Genomic DNA, 20951 nt, shown 5'->3' with positions numbered 1-20951 from the left:
CATCCCAGGGAACAGATGCTGTAGGCAGCGTCCACACGTAAGAATGCAGGTGCCTGGAGTAGTCAGAGTCAATGTTCATTATTGCGTCACTCCACGCAAACCAGTCTGGCAGCTGTCCAGTGCTCAGTGCTATCAAGAGCCTTCTCCTTTCCTGTGTCCATTAGCCCTGAGGACTCACTGTTTTGGTGTCTGCTGTTAGCTCCCACTTAAACAGACATGAGGCAGAAGCACCCCAGGAAACATGAGCACAGACTTCTCCAGGCCAGGATGGAATTAGCAGAAACTGGTGTAAGAATGGTCCATATTAGCTAACGATAAAACAGCCTGTAGTTACCGAAGGGTTATCAAAAGCCAGACCCTGTACTAAGTCCATGAGAGTAATTATTCAATTTAATCCTCACAAAAGTTCCGTGGGATAAGTACCACCATTAGATACAGTTTACAGCCAGGAAAACTGAGGTTCAAAAAACATGAGGGACTTGTCCAAGGTCACACAACAATTAAGTTGCTCCAGGATGGGTCTCATACTTTGTCCCTTTTCTCTAGGATAAATAGGGGAATCTGGAATGGGAATATCCAGATCAACTGGACTTGGACCTACAACACCCACATCAACCTCGCTAGGGAAAGGCCCTGACACAAACAGGGAATAATATGGGGGAATGGCATGAAAAGTCTCGAGGGAGATACATAGCAGGCTGACTCTTGGTGAAAAGGTGAATCCGAGGTGCCAGTCAGTAATCAATGGCAAAAAGAAGGTGAAAGAATAAAGTAGTTGAATGATAGTGTTATTATGATTTTGACCTTTTTCAATATTGTGTTTTGTTTGTTTATTTGTTTTGAGCTGTGTAACTGTTCTACAGGAAATCTTTGGCTGAAGGACAGATGTGAACTAGAAGCAGAGCCGCTCTAGGTAAGGATGAGGGAACATGAGCAGAGCTCTCTGAGACACCTCTACACAGCAGTCTACAACCCTAAAATTGTATAGATGACCAAATGGAGGCCCAGAGAGAGAACGAGATATACTAGTCATCAAAATGCAATTAATAATGGTTAATTTTATTTTGTTCAACTAACTGTGCACCAGGCTGTTTCACCATTTCACATGTAGACTTAATCTCCACCACAGCTCTATGAAGAAGGCATTATCATGTCATAAAAGCTACAGATAAGGAAAACTGAAACACAGAAAAATTAAATAAGTTGTCAAGGCAAGTAAAAGAACCAAGATCAAATCCAGACACTTTGGCCTCAAAGACCAAGTGAGTAGCCAAGATGACACCTGCCTAACTAGAGCTAGAGGAAGTCAGATCTAGACCCCAATCTCCGACTTCCAGACCAGCGGTCCTGCATGTCTCCCTCCATGCTGTTTCTGCTCTCATGGGCCACAATGACAATAGGACTTAGTGGGAGGGACTGAAAAGTGTTTACATCTGAGAAATCTGGAGAAGCTAAATTGTGCATAGATTAAGTTGTGCCTTTTGTGCCAAGGGCATCATTTGGGGTTTGTTTGCTTATAGTTTTAGGTCCACAGGTTGCCTTTTTCTGGGAGACACTCCCTGCTGTAGGTGCCAAGGTGCCTAGATGAAGACTTCAAGCAGAGGAAGCAGAATATGGTTGTTCTGGGTTCACTTCAATGACCTCGAGTGCCTTCTACAAGCCCAGGTCATAAGACTACAGAAGAAAGTTGTCTGTCAGAAAGTAGAAAGCCCTCAGCTAGGGGATGCTCCTTAGCTCCTTCTCTCAGGAGCCATGGTGGAGCCCCAGGAAGACACACAGTTCTAACAAGGGCTAGGAATGATTGCTTGGAGCAAGGTTCCCCTATCTCCCAAGCAAGCCTCCCCCCACCAATCAACCCCCACATTTCCCCAAACCCACCACTCATCCTGATAAACACCACACAAGAGAACACAGTGCCCTACCTTGATTCTCCTCTGAAAAAAAGAAGAAGGTTGCTTCAGGGAAACCAACCAGCCTGGTTGGCCTGGAACTGACATATCCCAGCAAATTCCTCAGTCCCAGGCAAACCATAATGGCTGGTCACCCTAAGTCACTCTCCCACGACTTGACAATTTCTTAGAGCAACAACTCTCCATTTCCTCAACTTGATGCCCACACTCACACACAAATCACACTGTAATAGGTGGAGGCAGGAAACTGCCTGTTTTTCTCCAGTAACAGCAACCCTGACAAAAATAGGCTTGAATGACTAAGGCCAAGTTTATGACCACCTATAGGCCACAGAGGAACTCACTGCCTGAACTTTCTTCCTGTCCTGGGGGATCTCGGGAAGAAAGGAAGGAAGGGCTTAGTTACACCCTGGGAGTGGCAGCCAGGAGCAGTGCTGCTCAGCTTCTGACAGAGCGAACTCAAAGCCTCTTTCTTCAGGAAAAAAATAGATGCTTCCAGGCTTTACTCCCTTTTTACAGAGCCAGCATGACAAATACCCAGGGAGGAAGGAGAGGCAGCCAGAAAGCACAACCATCTCACCATCTTTGAGAGAAAAGTGTCCCCAACCCAGCAGGTCCCTGAGCCTCCACTGGACCATCCACTTTGGCCAAGCCACAGGCCAAGGGCCCCCTGGGAAACTCACCTGGGCCCCGGGTCAGACTCCGCTCCCTGGGGATGCAGAAGCAGCCACCCATGTGTATACCATCCTACCCTGGCCGAGGCCCTTGAGAACACCGGCCAGAAGAGTGCTGCAAGGGACAGCCTCCCAACGGTGTCCCTCCTCCCGCCTCCTCCCTGGCACACGAGGGACCGAGGCCTGCTCAATGCACAATGCAGCCTTTGATATCCCGGCTACAGCAGGAGGCCCAGGGAGGGTGGGAGGGGCAGCCTAGCCCAGCCTGCAGGCCCACAGCTCTTGCACTGTCAGGCCTGGAGAACAGGGCTCCTCCCTGCCTCTCAGCAGATCGCCTCATGCCTATCAGCCTGCAGCACATTCCTCGCATTCTAGGATTGAGATACACAGTTTGGTTCTTGTGGGGGCAGCCAGGGCGGGGGAGGAGGGCAGAGAACATCCCAGAGATCAAGACTGCTGTTGGCTTTCTCCCTCCCTGACTGACTTGACCCACACTGACTGGCCTGCCACCCCTTTACAGTGATCTCCACCCAGTCTCTCTCTGCAAAGGCCTCCCTTGGCTCTCTGATAAAGTTGGAGCTGTGGGTGCAGCATTTCACTTCGACCTAGCAGCATCAATGAGCCAGCTCCTCACTGGTGAACACGCAAACCCCCAGCTGCTGGTGTGCAGGAAAAGAATCCAGGAGATCACCTGATGAAGCCCAGCGTTTTACAGGTGAGGGGATGGAGAACCAAATACATTAAAGGATGGGGAGAGGTTGGTCAATAGGTAAAAGGTAAGAGTTACATAGGAGGAGTAAGTTCTAGTGTTCTATTGCACAGTAGGGGGACTATAATAATGTATCATATATTTCAACATAGAAGAGAGGATTTTGAATGCTCTCACCACAAAAAAAAAATGATGTTTGAGATGCTGGATATGCTAATTACCTTGATTTGATCATTACACAATATATAGATACATTGAAACATCATATTCTAGCCCATAAATGTGTAGAATTATTATATGTCAATTAAAAATAAAATTAAAAAAAACACAGCAAGACTACAGGTATGCATGCAAAACTGGTCCCACCAGACTAACCTCTTTCCTGTTTCAGATAGGCAGTGGAGCAGGGGAATCCAGTTGACACTGTGGCTAAATTTCAGAAAACCTCCCATGAGATCTTGCAAAGGAGATGGAGAAAATATGGCTGAATGCCAGCAAGGCTGGACGGAAGCATGACTACTCTAACAACCAAGCTCAAAGAGCACTGCTTACCCAATGTTTCCTTCATGCCTAGAGCAACGTGGTGAGAGGACCCTAGTGAAAGGCCCAAACAACAGGAGGTGTGAGCCAAGAGAAGGTGGAGTCCTGCCGGGCCTGTGTTGCAGGCTATTTGGAGGCTGAACTTGAGGTCAGTATCACCAACATTTTAAGGAGGGCAGCATCCCAATCAAGTTTATATTCTGAGAGGAGCAGTTGGGTAACCAGGTGAAGAATGGCCTATGGGTCAGTCCCACCGGAGGTCAGGAGTATCCACCTCACACACCAGCCCAGCCCCAGAGGACAGGGTCTTGAGCCTGTCTCTGAAGCACCGCTGTCATCTTCATGCTTACTCATCCTGAGACACAGTTTCCAAATGTTTACTGTGGGCCAGGCTCTCACTGTATGTTATTCTATTCAAATCCTGTAACAGGCCCATAATGTAGGCATCATTTCTACTTTGTAAGTGAGGAAACAGATAAAGAGGAGTGTATAACTTGTCCACCTCCCTCCCTTCTCCCACCATTTATGAATGTCAGAGTCAAGACTGAGCCAGGTCTAGTTGATTCCACAGCCCGGAAGGATCACGTTTCTGATACATGGGATACATTGTGGGTTCTCCCATGACTGCTAGGACACACGATGAGAAAGGCCCAGGAAGGAGTGAAATCTCTGCAGCCAGCTAACCATTCACGCAAAGCCCCTGGGCTTTGATATAAACAGGTAGGCAGACATGCAGCAATTGTAACATCCAGCAGAGAGATGAGAGCTGGGGCGGGGAGTAGAGTGCAGGAGGGATGGGGTCTCTGATCACATTGCCACCGGGCAGGATGTTTTCTCTGTGCAGGTCTATTTAAAGTATCTACTTCCCATACAGTTTCTCATGTGTTTCCCTTACCGAAGCACAGTGTTTTTGAGTATGAATTAGAATGTTTTCTTGGGCCCACAATGAAAGGACAAGAGTTTCTTTAGAAAACAACCACTTAGGCTGGGCGCGGTGGCTCAAGCCTGTAATCCCAGCACTTTGGGAGGCCGAGACGGGCGGATCACGAGGTCAGGAGATCGAGACCATCCTGGCTAACACGGTGAAACCCCATCTCTACCAAAAAATACAAAATCTAGCCGGGCGAGGTGGCGGGCGCCTGTAGTCCCCGCTACTCGGGAGGCTGAGGCAGGAGAATGGCGGGAACCCGGGAGGCAGAGCTTGCAGTGAGCTGAGATCCGGCCACTGCACTCCAGCCTGGACGACAGAGCGAGACTCTGTCTCAAAAAAAAAAAAAAGAAAAGAAAAGAAAAGAAAACAACCACTTAAAACTGGGATGCGCATGAAAATCAGACAGTGACGAGAAGTCCCATGTTCTAACTTACACATGCTGACAGATGTGCAGACTTATCATTGCTCCTTCACTGGTCTGCACACCACTCCTACACAGGTACAACAACAATCAGACTATAAGTGATCAAAACCAACTACTGAAAGGATCCCTGGCCATCTTAGAGGTCATCTAAGGACTTCAGCTTTTACTCTGAATGAGGTAAGAGCCAATGGAGGACACTAAAAAGCAGAGTAACATGCATGACTTCTGGTTTTAAAGGCTCAGCCTGGCTTACAGGCTATAGATGGAACTCCAGATATGCAGCAATTGTAACATCCAGCAGAGAGATGATAATGGATTGGACCAAAGTGCTACTGGTAGAGGTGATGAAAAGAGTTTAGGTATTAGACATATTTTGAAATAAGGGTGCATTAGTCAAGGTACTCCAGAGAAACAGAACCAATAAAAGTTGATAAAGATAAAGAAAGAGGAAAAAAAATTAACTAATTAGCTCCTGTGAGGGTTGGCAAATCTGAAATCCACAGGGCAGGCCAACAGGCTGGAGACTCAAGTAAGAGTTGCTATTGCAGTCTTTAGACCAAATTCCACAGAGCAGCAGACTAGGATAGAAGCTCACACAAGTTTTCCATGTTGCAGTCAAGAATTCTTGAGAAGAATTTCTTCTTTTTCAGGAAACTTCGGTCTTTGGTCTTAAGGCCTTCAACTGATTGGAAGGCCCCCAATCAGTTGGTGGGAAGACCCACACACATTATAGAGGGTAATCTGCTTTGTTCACTGTCTACTGATGTCAATGTTAATCACATATTTTTAAAAAAAATACCTTCAACATCTATTTTGTTCTTTGGTCAAACAACTGGGCACCATGACCTAGGCAAGTGAACACATGAAATTAACAATCACAGAGAGCCATGAGGATGTATGGATATATAGAATGGATGAGAGGGAAAAAATATATACTCTAGAGGTGTTCTGATTTTTTTTTACCTGAACAACTGAAATAATTTAATACTTATTGAAATGTTAAATGCTAGGAGAAAAGAAGCTTTGTGAATTGAAAACAGGAGTTTGGTTTTGTATATGTGATATTTAATAGTCCTTTAGTACATCCAAGCAAATGTAGACAATGTAATCTGGAGTTCATGCAGAAGTTAAAAGCTGAAGGTAAGTATTTGGGAGTTGTCACTGTGCAGAGGGTATGTAAAGTTAGAAGACCAAATAAGATCTCTTAAGGGAGAAAGTGGAGGATAGAATACAGAGGATAAATCAAGAAACAGCCCTACAAACACGTTAATTTTTATATGAATAAGAAAGGAGTAGAAACCAGCAAAAGCGATAGAGAAAGAGTGGCCAGTGAGAGGATATGCACCAAGAGCATAAGATGGTACAGAATTCAAATGAAGAAAGTATAGGAAGAGCACCTGCAAGAGCAGAAAGTGATTAACTATGTCAAATGCTGCTAGGAAGTGAGATGTGCACAGAGAATTTACCACTGGACATCTTGGTAGAGCAGTGGAGATAAAAGCTAGATTGGGAAAGCTTCAAGAGTATATAGTAAAAAAAAAAAAAAACAGTGGAGCTCCAACCCACCTTCAACTCACCACCATCACCATCATTGCCATCATTATGGAATACCTCTTGTTTCCTTAATATTTGCTTGGTGTTCAGGGGTTACAAGCTCATATGTCTACAAGAGCCAGGCAACTGACGGAAATGAGTGAGCTGGCCAGGAAACAAGTGGCAGCTGATCCCACTGTAATTGCCTGATGGATTCTTTCTGCCTGCTGCACAGACAAAGCCAGTTCACTGAGACTGGTATTGCAGCAAAGAAAACCTTTCATTAATGTGAGGCCAGCCATGCAGAACAACCAGGGTTATCGCTCCAGTCAATCTCCCCGAAGACTCAGAGTTTAGGGTTTTTCAAGGATAGTTTGGTGGGCAGGGTGGGAAGGGGTGGGTGCTGCTGATTGTTTGTGGATGCAATCACAGGAATGTAGAAAATAGTCCTCATGCACTGAGTTTGTTTCTAGATGGAAAACACAGGACAGGTGAAGTTATGAGTCTGGGTGGTGTCAGTCAGTTGCAAGAATGTAAAAGTCCGAAAGACATCTCAAAAGACCAATTTTAGGTTCTACAATAGTGGTGTTACCTACAGAAGCAATTGGGGAAGTCACAAATCTTGTGACCTCTGACCACATGACTCCTGAGCAATAAGGAATTATAGAAACTATACCTACATTTTAGCAGAATTCACGTCCCTCCCATAATCTTAATCTTAGGGCTTTTCATTAGTCTTACAAAGGCAGTTTCAGCCCCCAAACAACGAGGGAATTCGTTTTAGGGAGGGACTGTTATCATCCTTGCTTCAAAGCTAAACTATAAACTAAATTCCTCATATGGTTAGCTTGGCCTACACCTAGGGATGAGCAAAGACACCCAGCCTGTGAGGCTAGAAGCAAGACGAAATCAGTCACATTCAACTTCTCTCACTGTCATAATCTTCGCAAAAGCAGTTTCACTGGCGTCAAGGTTGGGGCAACAACAGGGAGAGGTGTACCTGTGGGGCATGGAGGGCACTGCTCTGTCTAAGAAGAAACCCCTGCTAGGCTTTGGGCAATGAGGAACATGGTGCAAGACAGGTCTGTGTAACCAGACATTCTCATTTGTCATGGAAACCAAAAATCCAGATTTGTAAGTGAGGCTTCCTAATATTTAAATGTTTATAAGTTATAGGAGGCTAAGGCAGGAGAATTACTTGAAACCAGGAGTCCAAGACCAGCCTGGGCAACATATAAATACCCTATCTCTAAGAAAATGTTAAAAGTAAATAAATAAATAAATAAATAAATAAATGTTTATAAATTATTTCCAAATATCTTTCAAAGCACTACATGGGCCAATACCTCAGGGCAGACAAACTTGCCTGCAGACAAAATCCAACCCAAGGGCCACCCACCAATTTGCCATTTCAGACATAAAATTGAACTGTTTCCTTAGAAAATGTGTAATCTACTTGGAGCAATCATAAGTTAGGTACTATAATTCCAGGGAAAAACTGAACATATCCCATTATCAGTTGAACTGTGTCCCCCTGAAAAAGATAGATTGAAGTCCTCCCCCTCTGAATCTGACTTTATTCAGAAATAGACTTGTGGTAGATATAGTTATTTAAGATGAGGTTATACTAGAGTAGGGCGGGTCCCTAATCCAATATGATCTTATAAAAAACGTACTTATAAAAAAAAACCTGTGGGCCAGGCACAGTGGCTCACGTCTCTAATCCCAGCACTTTGGGAGGCCGAGGCAGGCGGATTACGAGGTCAGGGGATCAAGACCATCCTGGCTAACACGGCAAAACCCCGTCTCTACTAAAAATACAAAAAAAGTTAGCTGGGCATGGTGGCAGGGACCTGCAGTCCCAGTTGCTCAGGAGGCTGAGGCAGGAGAATGGCGTGAACCTGGGAGGCGGAGCTTGCAGTGAGCTGAGATCGCACCACTGCACTGGGTAACAGAGCAAGATTCCATCTTAAGGCAGGCTTAAGGCAAATCAGCAAGTATGATGAGGCACTCCAGGGCTAGAAATAAAAAGGCCACCAATCCTTGGCCACCATAACATCCTTAGGCCTGAAAGCACAAGAGGAGGGGTAGCTAGTGGAATCTAGCAAGAGCTTGCTGCAGCCAGGGCCCGAGGCCAGTGGCTGTGTCTTTGATAGAGGAACATAGCCATGGCCTAGCCAAGGTCATGAATGGAAAGGGGCCAGCAGAATAAATACTCCATTCTCTCACCTTCCATCTTCCCATGACTGAATATAACTGGAAGCCAAAGAGTAAGAGAGCTTTGGGGGCACAGCACAGGGTAGAGAAGAATACAGAGTGGGTTCCAAAGGATGACTGAAGATTGGCCAGCACAGGGAGATTTGCAGGAGATGAAGTCAGAGAGGTAACAGGGGCCTGGGTATGCAGAGCTTGCTAGATCATTTTAAGGATGGTGGCTTTCATCTGAGTGAAATGGCAACCACTGGAGAATTTTCGGTGGAAGAGTGATATGACTTATGATTTGAAAGAATCACTCCAGCTGCTGTGTTGAGAATAGACTGCGTGGAAAAGGACTAGAGTGAAGCAAGGAGACTGGCAGGAGGCTATTGCAGTAATGCAAGCAAAAGTGTGTCTGGACCAGGGAGTCAGCCTAAAGGAAAACAAAACTGAGGCAAACTTAATATAAGTAGAGAGTTTATTTGAGCCAAGTTTGAGGACTGCAACCCAGAATTGTAGATTCAAGTTGCCCTGAATATGAGCTGGGATTAGCAACAATTACAGGTGGGTTTTTAAATGAAAAGAAGCAGCAGTTCCTAAGTTATTTACCAAAAATTTACATTAAAATAACATAAGCTATTGATTGGCTATACATTGTTATTAAATTCCAGGAAAATGAAGATTATGGGTGAGGCAGCTAGTCAGGAATAAAATGCCTTTAATAATGGACCCAGGGCGTGGGTGCAGGAGACATTACTGAAGTCCCATACTCATGTCTCTGAGCCTGATAAATTTTGCATATCTCTCACAGCTCAGATTGTTCTGAGCTATTTTCTTTTCTTAAAATAGTGTTAAACTAAATTTGGCCTAAGGATGCCTCCATATTTGATTTCTTATGTTACAAATTATAACTTAATTTAGTACATAAACTAACTGAAACTAACTTGGGTGTATACTTTTCTAACAAAAAGCTGAGTCTCAGCCAATCACAGCAGCAGAGCTTCAGTCAATTAAAGGTGGCCAACTGATCAAACCATGATCAAATAAGGCAAATACTGAGCTGTAACCAATCAAGCAGCCTCTGTACCTCACTTCTGTTTTTTGTCCGTAAATGCTGCCTGCTCAAGTTGCAGCCTGGAGCTCTCTGAAACTGTTCCTGTTCTGCTGGGGGTGGGCAAGGGTGGGGGTGCCCAATTTGTGAATCATTCCTTGCTCAATTAAATGCTGTTAAGTTTAATTTTTCTAAAGGTTTTTTCTTTTAACAGTAGAAGCAGTGGAGGTGATGAGAAGTGGTGAGAGTCTGGTTTATTTTGTAGGTTGAGGCAGAATTAACTGTTGCATGAGATGTGGAGTATGAGAGAAGGCCTGAGCACCTAGAAGGATTGGGGGTGCCATGAACTGACAGAGGTTGTGTAATAGTGTGATATAAGAAGAAATACATGGTGGGCATGGTGGCTCATGCCTGTAATCTCAGCACCTTGGCCACCAATGCGGGACCATTGCTTGAGCTCAGGAGTTCGAGACCAACCTGGTCAATATAGTGAGACCTCATCTCAAAAAAAAAAAAAGAAGAAGAAGAAGAGGAAATACATATTTGGTCTCTGCCCCTGGTTGTTGAGACAGAGCTCCTGAAACTTTTATGATTTCCTAAGTGACAAGATCACCTGAGGCAGAGCTCCTAAATCCTTTGGAATTTCCTGGAGGACAGGAGCATCTTTTGTTCTAAAGGTCACTCTTGGTGGATTCCTTAATAGCCTCATGATGGGGGCTGGTAGCCGGGGGAATTCACCATGTGATTACATTAGAACTTTCAAGCCCCCCTGCCCTGACCTCTGGGGAAGAGAGGGGGTGCTAAAGATGAGCTCATCACCAATGGTCAATGATTTCATCAGTCATGCTACATAATGAAGTCTCTATAAAACCCCAAAAGGACAGGGTTCAGAGAGCTTCCTGGCTGGTGAATCAGTAGAGCTGCTGGGAGGGTGGCGCACCTGCAGAGGGCGTGGCACTCTATGCCCCTTCCCACATACCTTACATTATGCCTCTCTTCCATCTGGGATTCATCCACATCCTTTGTAATGTCTTTTATAATAAATGGGTAAATGTAAGTCAGGTATTAGTCTGAGTTCGGTGGGATGCTCTAACAAATTAATCAAACACAAAGAAGGGATCATGGCAACCCTTAATTTACAGCTAACTGGTCAGAAGTACAGATCACAACCAGGGACTTGTGACTGACACCTGAAGTGGAGCGCAATTTTGTGGGACTGGGCTCCTAAACTGTGAGATCTGACACTATCTTTAGGTAGATAGTGTCATAACTGAACTGTATTATAGGACACCCAGTTGGTGTCTGCTGGAGAATTGCTTGGTATGTGAGGGAAAAAAAAAGATACATTTTGGTGAGAAGCAATAAAATATTCTATACGCTGTGTTGAGTGTTGTATCGTGTGTGACAGTAGGAATAACAGCTTGTTTTTCCTATTGTTACAATTGGCACTGGATCTATTTCATATGGGGGTCAGGAGGAGGCCTGCCAGGAGAGCAGGCTTGGCTGAGTGGGCAGGTGAGGCGGAACTGTTCACAAGTCTGGTGTTTAGGGGAAAGATCTCTATGGAAAATACAAACTTGGGAATCACCAGTAAATAGATATATATTTGGTATGAAAATGAAGTTAGCACTTCTCAATGGGAAAAGCAAAGTTTTCTAGAGGAGGTGGCATGTGATTGGGGACCTTGAAGGATGGGATTTTCATAGAAATAGGTGGCAAGACAATCCCAGATTAAGAAAGAGCCATTATCAATGCTAGGATTCTCATTGAGGCTAGTTTAGGGAACACTTTTTCAGTCTGAATGAGCAGAGGACTGATTTTGGAGGGAGCCAGTGGCAGAAATATGAGCAGAATATCAGCCTTATAACTTCCTGTACACTCATGCATCTATCTATGAATTCATCAGACACCACTGGTCACCTTAAAAATTGTGTATGTTGTGGATATTAACAACAACAGTCATAAACGTGTACTGAGCCCTTATCATGTGCTCATGTGAAAATTCCTCACTTAATATTCACCCCCAACTAAAACTAAAGAAAGTAAGAGTCTGAGTGATTTGCTCCAGCTCTGTCTGCTGGCAGGATTGGAACCAAGGCAGCGTGACCCCAGGACCTTTGCCTTACCACTCAGCTCTACTTCTTCGTCAGAAACACCAAACCAGATATCTGTGGTGGTGGAGCCCGGCAGCTGTCAGAAATATACACTACTAGGCCGGGCGCGGTGGCTCAAACCTGTAATCCCAGCACTTTGGGAGGCCGAGACGGGCAGATCACAAGGTCAGGAGATCAAGACCATCCTGGCTAACATGGTGAAACCCTGTCTCTACTAAAAAATACAAAAAAACTAGCCAGGCAAGGTGGCGGGCACCTGTAGTCCCAGCTACTCCAGAGGCTGAGGCAGGAGAATGGCGTGAACCCAGGAGGCAGAGCTTGCAGTGAGCTGAGATCCGGCCACTGCATTCCAGCCTGGGCAACAGAGCGAGACTCTGTCTCAAAAAAAAAAAAAAAGGAAATATAGACTACTAAGTCTTGGGCAAGGCGTTCTCCCGACTTTCTTCTGTATGAGATGTGAAACATGCCCTCTCCAGGGGTCAGCTGAGGAGCTAGAGTGGTAGCTCCAGGAAAGAAGGTAGGGCTGCTGACCAGGGTTTAGGTTACCAAGCTGCTGACTCTGACTCACCTGGGAAAGCTGACTGGCATTTAAAGCATCCACTCCCCATTTTGTGTCTCCTACAGGCAAACCTGGGGTCAAGGACAGAAAACCAAAGCATCACCCTGGAAGGTTAGCACTGAAAGTGCCCTTGAATAGTAACGTGTCTATTCCTCTACTCCTTACCTCCTTCAAACCTATTTAGGACCATAGAGGCTATGTCCCTTGCCCTACATTTTCTTGGAAGTTTTGTGACAAATCCTATACTAGAACTCAAATATGAGGACTTTCATGTTCACTGTGCTTCCACAAAAGATGCTAACATGAATTAGTTCCTGTTTTGAAAGCAATAGTATCAACAACAAAAAGAACGTCCACTCAGAGGCCCCATCCGAAGGCCACCAACATCAAAGACCAAAGGTAGATAAATTCACAAAGATAGGGAGAAGTCAGTGCAAAAAGGCTGAAAATTCCAAAAACCAGAACATCTCTTCTCCTCCAAATGATCACAACTCCTCACCAGCAAGGGAACAAAACTGGATGGAGAATGAGTTTGATGAATTGACAGAAGTAGGCTTCAGAAGGTGAGTAATAACAAACTCCTCTGAGGTAAAGGAGCATGTTCTAACCCAATGCAAAGAAGCTAAGAACTTTGAAAAAAGGTTAGACAAATCGCTAACTAGAATAACCAGTTTAGAGAAGAACATAAATGACCTGATGGAGCTGAAAAACACACGAATTAGCTCCTGTTTTAAAATTAGGTTTCCTGGTGAGCAGGCTGGAATAGAATCATGTGTGTGTGTGCATGCATGTGTGTGTGTGTGTGTGTGCCAAGTTCATAATACAAGCCCAGGACTGACACTCCCTACCACTCCCAGGGAAAGGAATTTCTTCTCAGCTCAGCTTGTCTTTCAGGAAAATTGAGATTTTAGGCATCTGACCCGGTAAATGGGATAGGAAGGAGAAGCCCTCACCATCCAGTGAGTCCTGCTCAGGTGTCTTTCCTGGAGAAACACACACACCTGTGTAGCAAGAGGCCTATGCAAGGAAGGCTACAGCAGCATCACAAGAAATAGTGAGGAGTGGAAGGAACTCAAATGCCCATCAATACAGGAGTGATTATCCAGCAGTTAAAATGAATGAAGTGGGTCTTCATAGAGTCAAAGAAAGATCCCTAAGATATTACACACAAAGAAGGAGAAGAAAAAACGTTGGCAATACAATGTATACAATATGATCCCATTTGTGAAAAAGAAATAACATCCCAACCATATGTGTGTGTCTGTGTGTGTATGTAGAAAGAAGATCCTCTTGCCTGATGATTTCAATGGATTTAATAATTCCACAATTGTGCATTGAGTGCCCTCTTTGTGCTGGCCTTGTGCTCCATAAGGAAATCATCTAGCAGGGAGCAGGGTAGTTAACATCATTGCCCTCCAGTAGCTGGATAAGGGAGGGATAAATCATGTCTGAGCCAGCAGAGCATGCCTGACCCCCCAGAGCCTTAAGCAACCCCATACCTCACCCTTCAGAATCAGAGTGTCAGCCCAGGAGAGTAGCCACAACTCCAGCATTCAAGTCTATGTATCACCAAGCCCCTTGTGGATCCGGAGACTGTTTCACCAGAGCAGCTGCACTCCTGGTGCCTGAGCAGATGTGGTGCTCTATCCCCTAGGGAAACAGTCTTGGCTGTGTTATTTCACCCTACCCTTTGGGCTGAGCAACTGCAGAGCTCCATCTTCTTGGATGTGAACCAGCCCTCTGGAGTCTGAGCTGCTGCACCTCCCCAAGGTGTTGAGCTATCATTGCACTGCACCTCACCTCCTAGAGCCCAAGCCACAGCTGTGCCCCTCCATTCCTAGGAATTCTCCGCCACTGCACCTGGACTCACATACCCTAGGCCACTGTTGTGTTCCACCTCTCCCGAGTCTAGAGTCACCATGATGTGCTACTTCCTCTCCTGATGCCTGAGTTGCCACTGTACTCTGTTGGTTCTAGGCCCAAGTTTCTGGAACACTCCTTCCTCCCCAGAGCCATACCAGAGCTGTGCCCTGGCTCCCAGCATCAGAGTCACAGCTACACACCTGACCCCTGGGCCCAAGCTATTGGGAAGTGCCTCAGAGTAACAGTCCTCTGTTTAGTGGGAGAGCTTCATTCACTTGTCACAGAGAGTGAACCTGCACCCACATTACTGGTTCTACAGTAGTACAACAAGACATTGAAGCCAGAACCCAAACTCCACAGCTACTCCAAGCAGCTGTACTCTGAAACACAGCACCACTGTGGCTGCCTGTGGCCTGTGTCAGACCCAACACCAAGAGGGATCCCCTCAGCTACTTCTTCCCACTGTGGGGAAAAAAAAATCAAGAGGACCCCCCTAAAGACTTTTCCACTGAGAGCTCTAACAACCTACCCTGCCACCACTGCTGCTAGAAACTCCTGTAGCCTTAGCCACTGAATCAGCTGCAGCTATCAATGATGTCAATCACAACTGAAAAAACTGCATGGAGACTGCTCTACTGCACCCACCTGGAACCAGAGCCAACACACTCTGACCAACCTAGGACTCATATGCCAGTGAAAATCTTTCCCTATGAAAGCTACTCTAAAATTGGAGATGACTATTTCATCAGAGGCACAGACATCAACACAGGGACACAAGCAGCATGGAAAATAAGAAAATATGACACCACCAAAGCAACATAATTCTCCAGTAACTGACCCTAAAGAAATTAAACTTCACAAATTTCCTGAAAAATAATCAAAATAATGATCTTAGGGAAACTCAGTGAGATACAATAGAATACAGATAGAAAATTCAATGAAACCAGGAGAACAACTCATGATCTGACTGATAAATTCAACCAAAAGATAGATATCATGTAAAAAGAATCAAACAGAAATCTTGGAGGTGCAGAATTCTTCACCTCCAAGATTTGAAATTAAAAAAATACAGGTGAGGGCTTCAACAGAATAGATCAAACAGAAGAAAACATCTCTGAACTTGAAGACAAGTCTCTTGAAATAACCTAGTTAGAAGAAAAAAAGGAAAAAATTGTAAAGAGTGAAGAAAGCCTACAGGATTTATGGGACACCATTAAATGAGCAAATGCTCCCATTATGAACTTCAAAGGAAGAAAAGAGAAACACATACACAGAGTTTATTTAATGAAATAACTGCTGAAAGCTTCTTAAGTCTTGGGAGAGATATGGACATTCAGATCCATGAAGCTCAAAAGTCACCAAACAAATTTATTCCAAAGGCACATTTTTATTAAAATGCCAAAATAAAAGGCAGAATCTTAAAAGCAACAAGAGAAAAGCAGCAAGTGACATAAAGCGAATCCCCGTTGGACTATCAGTGAATATCTTAGCAGAAACTTTGAAAATCAGGAGAAAAATGGGATAATATATTCAAAGTACTGAAAGAAAAAAATGCCAGCCTGGAATACTATACCCAGAAAGTTATCCCTCAGAAATAAAAAAAGAAATACAATATTCCCCACTTCATTACTGTAATGATGTTATGTAAATCTTTCAAATTGCTAGTATGAAGATTAAAAGTTAAAATGGTCAAAATAACTATAGCTACAATAAATTACAAAGGAAGATACAATATAAAAAGATGTAAACTGTGACAGCAAAATTATAAAAGTCTTGGGTATTCATATGCAACTAAAGTTAAGTTGTTACCTGTTTAACATAGTCTATCACAACTATAAGATGTTTTAGGTAAGATCCATGGTAACCACAAAACAAAAAGGCACAATAGATACACAAATGAGAAAGAGAAAGAAATCAAAACTTGACACTACAGAAAATCACCAAATCACTAAGACAGACAATAAGAAAGGAAAAAAGAAACAAAGGATCTACAAAACAACCAGAAAACAATTAACAAAATGGCAGGAGTAAGTCCTTATTTATCAATAATAACTTTGAATGTAAACAAATTAAACATTGCAATCAAAAGAGACAAGCTGGATGTGGTGGCACAAATCCCTAATTCCAACTACTCAGGAGAGTGAGGTGAGAAGATTCCTTGAGCACAGAAGCTTGAGACCAGCCTGGACAACATAGTAAGACCCCCATCTCAAGAAAAAAATAAGACATTGAGTGGCCGACATAGAGTGGGTAAAAAAAAAAAGATCCAACTATATGCTGTCTGCAAGAGACCTATTTTAACTGTAGAGACATGCATAGGCTGAAAGTAAAGGAATGACAGAAGATATTCCATGGAAATAGCAACCAAAAGAGAGAGGGCTTGCTATGCTTATATCAGATAAAGTAGACTGTAAGTCAAAAACTGTTACAAAAAACCAAAGATCATTATTAAATGAGAAAGGAGTCAATTCATCAAGAGGGCATAACAATTATAAATATATATTCACCTACCATTGGTACACCTAAATATATAAAGCAAATATTAATAGACATGAAGAAAGAAATAGATAGCAATACAATAAAAGTAGGAAACTTTAATACCTCACTTTCAATAATGGATAGTCAACCAGACAGAAAATTAACCAGAAAATACTACACTTGAACTGCACATGAGACCAAAATGGACCTAATAGACATATATAAAACTTTCCATCCTAACAACAGGAGAATATACATTCTTCTCTAGTGCACATGAAACATTCTCCAGGATAGACCACATGCTAGGCCACAGAATAAGTCTTAACAAATTTAGGATGATTAAAATTATATCTAGTACTGCTTCTGATCAAAATGGTGTGAAACTAGAAATCAATAACAGGAAGGGTCTTGAAAATTCACAAATATGTGAAACTAATCAACATGCTCCTGAACAACCATAGGTTCAAAGAAAAAAATCAAAAGGAAAATTCAAAAATGTCTTTAACAAATGACAATGGGAACACAACATATCAAAACTTATGGAATGCAGCAGATGAAGTTCTAAGAGGGAAGTTTAGCAATAAATGCTTGTATTAAAAAAGAAGAAAGATTTCAAATAAATAGCCTAACATTATACCTCAATTATCCAGGAAAAGAAAAACAAACTAAAATCAAAGTTAGCTGAAGGAAAATTAATAATAAAGTTCAGAATAGAAATAAGTCAAATAAAGAACAGAAAATTATAGAAAAAAAAACATAAGAGTTGGTTCTTTAAAAAAAATAGATAAAATTGATAAACCCCTAAGTAGACTAAGAAAAAAAAAAAGACTTAAAAAAAGAAAAGTAAAAACATTACAGCAAATGCCTCAGAAATTCAAAGGATCACAGAAACTATTATGAACAGTTATATGCCAACAAATTGGTTAACTTAAAATAAATCAATAAATTCCTAGAAATAAATAAACTACCAAGATTGAATTAGGAAGAAATAGATAGATTGAACATACTAATAACAAATAAATTGATTGAAGAAGCAATTAAAAGCCTTTCAACAAAGAAAAGCCTAGGACCAAAATTGCTTCACAGCTGAATTCTACCTAACAGTCAGATAAGAATTAATGTCGATACCTCTTAAACTCTTTCAACTAATTTTTAACAAGGGCACCAAGAGGACACAAGGAGGTAAGGATGGTCTCTTCAACAAATGGTGATGGGAAAACAAACTTTAACATGCAAAAAAATGGAATTGGACCCTTATTTTACACCATACATAAAAATCAACTCAAAATGAGTAAGAGACCAAAAAGTAAGATCTGAAACCATAAAATCTTAGAAGAGAACACACGGAAAAAGCCCCTTGACATTGGTCTTAGCAATGAATTTTTGGATATCACACCAAAAGCTCAGGCTACAAAAGCAAAACTAAATAAATTGTAATACATCAAACTGAAAAGCTTCGTTATAGTGAAGGAAACAATCAACAAAATGAAAAGGCAACCTATGGACTGGGAAAAAATATTTGCAAACTGTATGCCTGATAAGGGGTTAATATCCAAAATTTATGAAGAACTCTTATAACTAAACAGCAAAAAACAAATAACTTGATTAAAAAATAGACAAAGGGTATGAACAGACATTTCTCTAAAGAAGACATAAAAATGGCCAAAATGTATATTAAGAGGTACTCAACATCACTAACCATAAGGGAAATGCAAATTAAAACCACTATGAGATACCGCCTCACACCTGTTAGAATGGCTATTACCAAAAAGATAAGAGATAATAAATGTTGGTAAGAGTGTCAAGAAAAGGTAAGCCTAGTATACTATTGTTGGGAACGTAGATTAGTAGAGCCATTATGGAACCCACTATAGAGGTTTCTAAAGAAATTAAAAATAAAATTTCCATATAACTCAGTCACCCTTCTTCTGGGTATATATGCAAAGAAAATGAAATTACCACTTCCACTGCTGAGTGTGTTAGCTCATGTCTGTAATCCTAACATTTTGGGAGGCTAAGGCAGGAGGATCACTTGAGCCCAGAAGTTCAAAACCAGCCTGGGCAACATAACAAGACCCTTTCTGTATAAAAAATAAGGTGTGGTGGTGCCTTCTTGTAGTCCCAACTATTCTGGAGGCTGAGGCAGAAGGATCAACTTGAATCCAGGAGTTTGAGTCTGCAGTGAGCTATGATCACACCAGCCTAGGCAACAGAGCAAGACGCTGTCTGAAAACACAAAAAAGAAGTAGCCACCTCATAAAAATATTCACACCCACATGTTCATTGCAGCCTTATTCACAGCACCTCAGATAAACAACCTAAGTGTCCATCAATGACAAATGGATATAGAAAATGTAAATATATATGTATATGAATATTATTCAGTCTGGGGAAAGAAGGGATTATTCTGCTATTTGCCACAACATAGATGGATCAGGAGGACATTTTGATAAGTGAAATAAACCAGACACACAAAGAAAAAAATTGTGTGGAATTACTTATATGTGGAAACTAAAAAAAAAAAGGCCAACTATACAGACCTGAAGAATCAACATTGTCCTTGGTCTCAGTGGTTATGATGGGGAGGGGTATGGGGAGATGTCAAAGGATACAAAGTAGCAGATGTACAGAATGAACAAGTCTAGAGAGCTCATGTACAACATGACTGTAGTAATAAAATAAAAGTAATATTGTATTTGGGTTTTTTGTTAAATAGATTTTAGCTGCTCTTATCACACATACACAAAGAATAACTATATGCAATGATAGATATGTTAAGCTGCCTATAGTAACCATTTTACTATCTGTATATATCCCATAAAATCATGCTGTAAACCTCAAATATATGCAACAAAATGTATTTTTTTTAAAATATGTAAAAAGAGGAGATGAAGAAGGCAAAAGAAAAAGAAGAGCAGAAATTCTAATGTAAGTAGGGTGTATCGGGGTGCTCTTGGAAGAGAGGTCCAAGGTGCCTCCTAGGCTGTTATACTCTTGACCTGACTTGAGAGATGGTCCCTCATACTGAGCATCACAGCAGATACCAGATCTCAGTGCCAAACATAATCTCCATAGCAACTCGGAAGGAAGAAGAAAAATCAAGAAGCATTTTCTGTAACAGGCATATTCCAGTAACTGAAGGTCTCTCAACAACCCAGTTTCTTGATGGCCTTCGTAGAGCACTGCCTGTAGCTGATTATAGCACCCTGGGGAAAGTAACTTTATACTACCAGTATCTTCTTCTAGAACAGACTGTCATGCAGGAGTTGCACCATCTGCATGAATGTGACCATCCTCCAAGTATGACCTCTGCACTCTCCCCTGCCTGATGAAGTGCCTCCATTCACCCAGCAATCTGTTCAGGGGACCCCATTCTTGCTGGGAGCCTTGCATAATAGCAGAGGAAGCCTCTTCTCTTCTTGAAGATGACACACTTCTTTTCATCCAGTCTAGCTGAGAGCAGACTGAAGAGTTACATGGATTACATGGAATAACACACCCTTCCCCCACAGCACTTTCCGGTCCTTGGGCTTGTCTTCCCCCCGGGTGGAGAAATCAGCCAGACAAGCTACTATCCAAGAGGGTAACAGAAATCTTACCAATACTTGGATGTGTTTGTACCTCTCAGTGGTCAATTTGGGCATTAGATTTGTGGTCAGAAGACTTGAATTAAATCCTGGCTCTACCGGTTTTGAGTTGTATGCTCTTTGGCATATTTCCCCCTTTGTAAATAACAATAACAATACTAATTAAAGAAAGATAGCAAAAAGGTAATACCTCACTAAATAATGGTGAGAATTTGAACAGGTTTATTTTTTACTTGTGCAAGGCTCGTGTGCATGGGCGTACACATGCAAACACTGTTCCACTTGTCTTAGGTGTGTTCTTCAAGCATCTGGAGCACATAGGTCTATGGGGAGGAAGGGGATCCAGGTGATCAGAATGTGCCAAGCAGTCATGACAGAAACA

The 20951-nt window shown here is 42.6% G+C and overlaps 1 protein-coding gene and 1 long non-coding RNA gene across 2 annotated transcripts in view; one reads left to right on the top strand and one right to left on the bottom strand.

Annotated features, from left to right (window-relative positions):
- SH3TC2 (SH3 domain and tetratricopeptide repeats 2) overlaps positions 1-2668 on the bottom strand; it is a 62079-nt gene extending 59411 nt beyond the window's left edge. Inside the window, exon 1 of the mRNA XM_017875837.1 lies at positions 2594-2668. Within this exon, the coding sequence (XP_017731326.1) occupies positions 2594-2645 (52 nt within the window). The 5' untranslated portion in view covers positions 2646-2668. The remainder of the gene's footprint in view (positions 1-2593) is intronic.
- A 436-nt stretch (positions 2669-3104) lies between these two features.
- Positions 3105-20951, top strand: part of LOC108532067 (uncharacterized) — a 43519-nt gene continuing 25672 nt past the window's right edge. Inside the window, exons 1-2 of the long non-coding RNA XR_001886347.1 lie at positions 3105-3299; positions 3868-3981. This is a non-coding gene — a long non-coding RNA (uncharacterized LOC108532067). The remainder of the gene's footprint in view (positions 3300-3867; positions 3982-20951) is intronic.

This window comes from Rhinopithecus bieti, unplaced genomic scaffold, assembly GCF_001698545.2.
Source record: "Rhinopithecus bieti isolate Rb0 unplaced genomic scaffold, ASM169854v2 scaffold_7673, whole genome shotgun sequence".
Classification (NCBI taxonomy): Eukaryota; Metazoa; Chordata; class Mammalia; order Primates; family Cercopithecidae; genus Rhinopithecus; species Rhinopithecus bieti.
The sequence above is the reverse complement of the archived record's forward strand: the minus strand, read 5'-3'. Positions and strand labels throughout refer to the sequence as shown.